Source organism: Sander vitreus, chromosome 4 (assembly GCF_031162955.1).
Source record: "Sander vitreus isolate 19-12246 chromosome 4, sanVit1, whole genome shotgun sequence".
NCBI lineage: Eukaryota > Metazoa > Chordata > Actinopteri > Perciformes > Percidae > Sander > Sander vitreus.
The window spans coordinates 6,412,245-6,418,955 of NC_135858.1; the positions used below are offsets into that span (position 1 = coordinate 6,412,245).

At 42.3% G+C, this 6,711-nt stretch overlaps 1 protein-coding gene across 1 annotated transcript in view; it reads right to left on the bottom strand.

Annotated features, from left to right (window-relative positions):
• The window catches only part of tafa1b (TAFA chemokine like family member 1b), a 119,023-nt gene extending 115,850 nt beyond the window's left edge, over positions 1-3,173 (bottom strand). The window contains exon 1 of the mRNA XM_078247375.1: positions 3,050-3,173. Coding sequence (XP_078103501.1) covers positions 3,050-3,173 — 124 coding nt within the window. The remainder of the gene's footprint in view (positions 1-3,049) is intronic.
• Positions 3,174-6,711: the final 3,538 nt, after the last annotated feature.

The window sequence follows — 6,711 nt, forward strand, 5'->3', positions numbered from 1 at the left end:
TGTGTGTGTGTGTGTGTGTTGTCACATTCAGCTCATCTGTCAATGTAGTGGATTATTTCTTAAGAGACCAGAATTGGCTGCCCAGAATCAGGCCGCCATCAATCTTCAGCCACAGTAGCAGGATGCAGGGGAGGCTGTGTGGCGCAGAGGCTCATGGGAAAGAGAGAGGCACCGCTTCCTGAGCAGGTGACGGAGCAGTCAGGCAACTCGTTATTCAATCTCTGCCTCAGTGGTGACTATGCTGATTTGTCACAGAAACATTTGAAAAATAAATAAAATCAATGCGATCTTGAAGCTTTATCTCAGCAGTCACTTTTTCTTTGGTATGCAACGACAGCTCAACAGGCCAGAGCTCAACATGACCTTCACTTCCTCCTCAGATACTCGCACAGCCCCTTGTCTGTGTATCTTTGTCTATGTGGGATGGTTTGTGAGTTTTTGTACCACTCAGTATCTCACACAGTCAGCTGGGCTGCATGCCAAAATTCACAAAAATTTATTTCAGGACATGTTTTCCTACTACATACCAACCCCTGACTTCCCTTTAAAATGTGGAATATGACTGTCCAGAAAACAGTCCAGTAGCAAAGCATGCCACATCACAAGGTACAGATAAGCAGCTTCGCCTATCTTGTCATCAAGCAATAAAACAATAATGAATCAATAATCTGAGCAAATTGAAGGCATGTGTGAGTCTAAGATTAAAAATTACTATTAATCTGTTTATCAGCACAGACATTTTGAATCTTGTATTTCTCATGCTTCGTTAATGAAACCATTTCACAACTTAATTTTCTGAATGGCAAGCAGTATATCACACATCTTCTCATCGTTGTTTAGAAACACGGAAACATGATTTGATTACCTAAAAAAAAAAAAAAAGCATTAAAGCCAATGGATTTTTCATGGCAAGACATTTTTTTTGCTACACCCTACATAGCCATATCTATTTATACAGTATTTGAGGGTTCTGGCCTCAATGAAACCAGAGAGCTTCTCAAATTATAAAATCAATTCTAATTCAAATATTCATCATAGCATTTCAATTCTGAGAGAGCAGTTCTGGTTAGATGGGTTAACGCTACTCCACGGCTGAGTAAGATTGATGTCAACTTAATCCTCTTAAAAAAACATGATATACTGTAAATTGTACAGTTGCCGAGCAGCAGAGGAAAAAAAACAAAAAAAACACAGACAGATGTGTTCTCTTCGTGCGCCCAGTGGTGATAGACCCTCATCCCTAGGAAGCCTGATAAGCATAGTAAAATGTCATAACATGTCCTCAGATTATGATTGTCAGTACCAATTATGGCTGTCATCCATCACAGTTTGTTTAATTTTAAAAGTTTTCTTGAGAGTACTTGTGTTTAAATAACACTGTAAGCATCGTCTCAGTGTGAATGCTGGTACACTGTAAAACATCTCTTTTGATTGCCTCTTGGTGATGTTAAACAAAATTGAGAGGCTCAGCCTAAACCAGTATAATAACATAAATGAAATCTGAGAGTTAAAAAGATCATATCAACAGAGTGTGTGTTTATCATCCACCTGTACAGTGTAAGCTTACATCCTCTCAGACCTGATGTGTCCTGACACAGCTCCAGTATCCCCAGATGGCCCATGAAAATGCCACACCATAATGGCCTCAGTGAGAAAATGGTGTGTAAATGTGTGAGCATGTGCATTTCTGTACCCTCCTTAATGTTGTATGCAGTAAGTCTGTGAGTTCATCTGTGTGACAGAAATCTTCCAGAGAACCCTCAGCCAACAATCTTTTGCCTAGATGACTCTTCTAGATCTACAACGGGTGTGGTGGTTGAAGGGAGGGGTGGGGAGGGGGCTCTTATTTTTTTTCCCCCCTTTCTTTCCCTTTGGGACAACTGCATTATTCAAGAGACACTTACTGAGCCTTGCACTTCCTTGTACATCTTTGGCACCAAGCTCGACTTGCCATCCAGTCAAAAAGAAGGAAAAAAAACAAAACAATAAAAACTGGAAGCCAGCCTTTAAAAATTCATTTGGAGCTCTCTGTCGCTCATCCCTCACCCTCTCGTTCCAATTAATGGGACCGAGATACTTTGAGAACTTTATATCTATCATAGCTGGGATGTTCTGGTGTCAGCTGTTTTAAACCAAAAGTAAGCCAATTCTCCAACATGCTGCTTAAAGCCACCAATGTTCAACACAAGCATGGAAAATTCAATGCAGGACTTTTTCCCTTTCACTTCCCCTCTTGCTGTGCTTCAACTACTGTCTTTTTTGCTTGGCAATGCAACACACACAAAGCGAACCAAGCAGGAGATAGCATCAATGTTTAACAGCCACTTGGCTTCTGGAGAGAGCCCCACTCTGAACGAGGGTTCAGCATGGGAGTCACACTCATTGTTAGAAGCTTAAAGAAAGCCCTCGCTTTGCTCAAGAAAACCTTTGCCTTCCCTGTAACACTCCCACATACACCATAAGCAATGCTGGTAAGCTTTTCCATAATCAGAGAATTAGATCCGCCTCAGTGTCTACCCTCCCCTTTTGCCCCTACGGTGCAGAAGGCGTCGGGCTTAATTGCGAAACGTTGCTAGTGCAAAAGAGGGAAACATAATTGTCATTTCCATCTAAGCCACAGTGATCAAAGCTCCCTTGGCTACCAGCACAGTAATAGGGATTTTTTGCCTACAGCTTGTCCTACTCGTAACAGTCACAATGTTTGAAGATGCTCTTTATCCTACAGGGTTTCCATGTTGAGATTTAAACAGAAGAAAACAACCTACATATTTCTTCTATAAATAGCACAAAATGTATAGATACAGTATGACTAAATATAAGAACGTAACATGCAAGAACAATTAGCAGTCTTTTCCTTTGCTTTACTGTGAGCACGGTGAATCATGTTACAATACAGTACTGTGGCAAATCATTCTGACATTGTGCAGCAGTCTCTTGCTGTTGCTTTTAAAACAGCCAAAGCTGAGAACTGCTGCCCCATCGAGAGGGCAACGTCTCGCACTGTAATGCTGTGCTGTGAAGCCGAAATCTGACAAAGAGGAACACGTACCCAGGGTGAGAATGTCGGTGCGACCGGGCCGGGCCACATGGTGCTGCTGGATGGTCTGGTAGAGTGTGGCCTGGCACAACAGCAGGAAACCGAGGCTAATCCACATGGCCAACAACCAGGACATGGTAAGGCCGAGTCTGCAGGACGGTACACAGCGGGGAAGAAACAACATGGGAAATACGGACAGAGTTGTATTACAGCATGTCTCCATACATAAACACACACATTGTGTTTGCTTTAAAGTGCCAATCAAAAGAAACTAAATAGTATACTGCTATCTATTTTGATATAACCTAGAAAGAATTAGACCAATATCCCTACTAGTGCGATTTATTTAAAAGGTATGTGTATGGACATTTTCTTATAATAACAGTAGGAATGAAAAGACAAAGATGAGGCTTCATAAAAAAAGAGCAGACTCAAACACAAAGAGTCTTGTCAACATCTGTCTGCTCCAAACCTGCCATAGTCTGAAAGTGACTTGTACCACATAAAAAAAAAAAATGATATTCAGAAAATGGACAATACCCTTTTATCATACTGCAATGATTTTATATTGAGCTTGCTATGTTATCTCTTTATGGAAATAACAGTTCCATTAACAACAGCAGCAACATTTAAGCCTTGAATATTCTAAAAAAGGTTTATAAGAGATTGCATTTCTAAGCACGAACAGGCTTCTTGCAGATTTGTTCAGCGAGTGCCTAATGGCTGGTGAGGGCCAGCATATGGAGACACGCCTTAGCCCTCATTGAATAATGAGGCTCTCCTCCTTTCCAGGTGTTATTAGCTCTTCTCTCCATTGAGGACCCCGCAGTGAGAAATTTAAAAGCCCACCTCCTCTAACTCAAATTGTGGCTTGGTGTGTTTAGGCTCCCTGCTGACTACACCCTGCTCAGTGAGACTGATGATGACTGTTTAGAAAGAAAAAAAAAATAGTCCTTGGACTGATCTATAGTCTTTGAGAATAAAAAAAAATTCAGCTAAATCACATCACTGAGTTTTCACACACTGCACTGACTGCATTTGTTTTACATTTGTCATTTTTCACTGAGTTGGCGACTTTTTGAGTCAATATGATGCTCTAATGTGATAGTGTTAATCTAACACTCCTTTAATGTTTGATTCTACCATAGCTCAATACACAAGAGAATATAAAGCAGACTGTAAGCCTCAGGGAGTCAATATGAACTTCAAACCATGTAGATTTCACATTTAAATAAGGAGTCTGTATATACAAATATGTTTTAAATGTCTGAAGACTAAAAGAAGGCCTGATCCAATACAGTAAATTGTTTCCAGAAAGCATCAAAGCCACTGCTTGCTTGTTTGCTCCAACTCGACCACTTTGTGTTTTGATGTGAATCTGAGATTAAAGCCATTAGGCTACTAAATGTTGCCCGCGTGTTCTGTGCCCTCAGTGACATTGAGACTGCTTATAAATTAAGCATTATGAACAGCACATTGTAAATCCCCACCCCTGCACTAAATACACCATAATCCGCGGTTCTGTGTAAATGTGAACTGGTCCCATGGGTATGTCTATTTATTTTTACCCACACAGTATTTCTGTTCGCCAAGCTGGCTGCATATTCATAAGAATCGTTGCGCTTGCATGGTTAACTGCATATTGCATAGACTCAGAGCTCCTCCCGGTTTTCGGAAGGCATTCTTGTCGAACATAAAATGTGGTTCTTACCAGCAGCGTTTTACCAGAGACGCACGACAGACTTTCAATAAAAACGAACAAGCATGGGCATCATTTGAAAGGAACTTCAGAGGAAAAGAAAGCAGCTTTCAAGAAACCAGAACCAAACTCTTCTAGTCGCTGTTGCAGCCTCGTTTTTTATAGCGCACGAGAGCTTTTATATCAATATCCATCTTGTTTTCCATGTGACAAAGAAAGACAATAAACGCAGTTTACTCTCGGTTTTGTAACGTCACGTAAAAACGACGGAGGACAGCTCCTCTATGCGTAATTCCATAAAGTCCAGCGCGTGATAGTAAATGCGGTCGAGGAGTAAAAAAAAAAGAAAAGAAAAGAAAAGTCGACACACCTGCAGGCGCACAACCTACCGATGCACGTGCGTTCAACATTGATTTGACAAATTTAGACTCCTCCTGTTTCTCGCAGCCTGCACTTATTCTGCTGCGGAGACAACTTCCGCGATGACTCCCCAAAACGCATGTGTCTGATTGTCACACAGCAGGAGAAAACCACTGGGGATGATCCAGGTGTCACAACATTACAGTAGCCTATTTAGGCTTCCATCTCATCAATACATCTGAACTTTTTGCATTTTATTAAATGCAATGCACTTGTCTTTCATCATGCTATAGCATTAATAGTAGGAGTATTAGTATATTCGCCCTATTTGTTTTAAATGCATTTGAAACTTATTTAACACCTAGTCAAATCATATGAGCTTTACTTAACTCGGACACATTTGTCTGTATCTCTAAGATACAGTTGTCCTGGAAAATCAACACCCCACCCAAATCGCCCCCAAACACCAGAGGTATTCCTCGAAAGTCCCACACCCTTACCTGAGCAGTGTGTTCAAGAGGAAAGGAGCTCAGTCAGAATCACTGCCTGCCTGTCTGCCCAGCAGACTCACTCCTCTGTCTTAAATCCATCCATACTTTGAAGCCAGGGATTCCAGCCCGAAATTCCAGTAACAGAGAAGCCAAACAGCGCACAAAAGGGGCTAAAATGCTGTTTCCCACCCCCCCCCCCTCAGTATTCACTCCTCTGGACCCCCGCTGCTCAGTTCCTTTTTAAATCCTTGGCAACACAGTCACCAAAAGCAAAACACCCAGGGGTCTGTGTCACAAACTGGCCAGGATTTGAAGTGATGGGAGGCTGATCATGTCACTACTTTATCAGCCACAAACGTGCAGATCTCTTATCTTCTCCTTCCTTCAGTCTGTGACTCTTCTCCGTCAGTAGAACTCCTATGTTGTGATGACAGGGAGCTAATTTACCCCTCCTCACTTGCTGTCTCCTCACGAGTGCAGCGGAAGGCTCCAGTGTGATGACTGCTCTGTCTGCTCTTGGCTGCGTCCCCCCATTGAGAAGCTGTGCTGATAGTGTGAGCCTCAGTCCTCTCTCCAACGCACTAAGTAGAGAGTCTGTGTCAGAGAGGCACAGCGAGCGTGTGAGTGAGCGTGTGTGTGTGTGTGTCTGTGTGTGTGTGTGTGTGTGTCTGTGTGTATTACAATGTAGCCCGCTGCCCAGCTGGGAAAGAGAGAGAGAGAGAGAGCAAGAGAGAGCTGAGAGAGAGTCAGATCACATGTCTTAAAGCAAGACTGCCCACTTCTGCATCAAGACATCAGTAAATGAAGAATGCTTTAATAACCCCCCCCCCTTTACATCCCAACCTCCCTTCCACTACATCAGGAGGCATGCCAGTATAGCCTTCAGCCCACTTTGAATGTGTCTGCACATGTATGTATATATATGTGTGTGAGTTGGAGAGGGCGTGGAGGGAGGAAGGATGAATGAATGTGCCATTTAGTCATCGCCCGCCGGCATTTGAGGAGTGAGAGTAAAATATGCTCAAAGCACAGCACTTTTAATAGAAGACAGAGTGCCTCATCAGAGCACTGAAATCACCATATTATGCTCTTTCTACCTGTTTTTGTGGTGATGAGTGTGGATT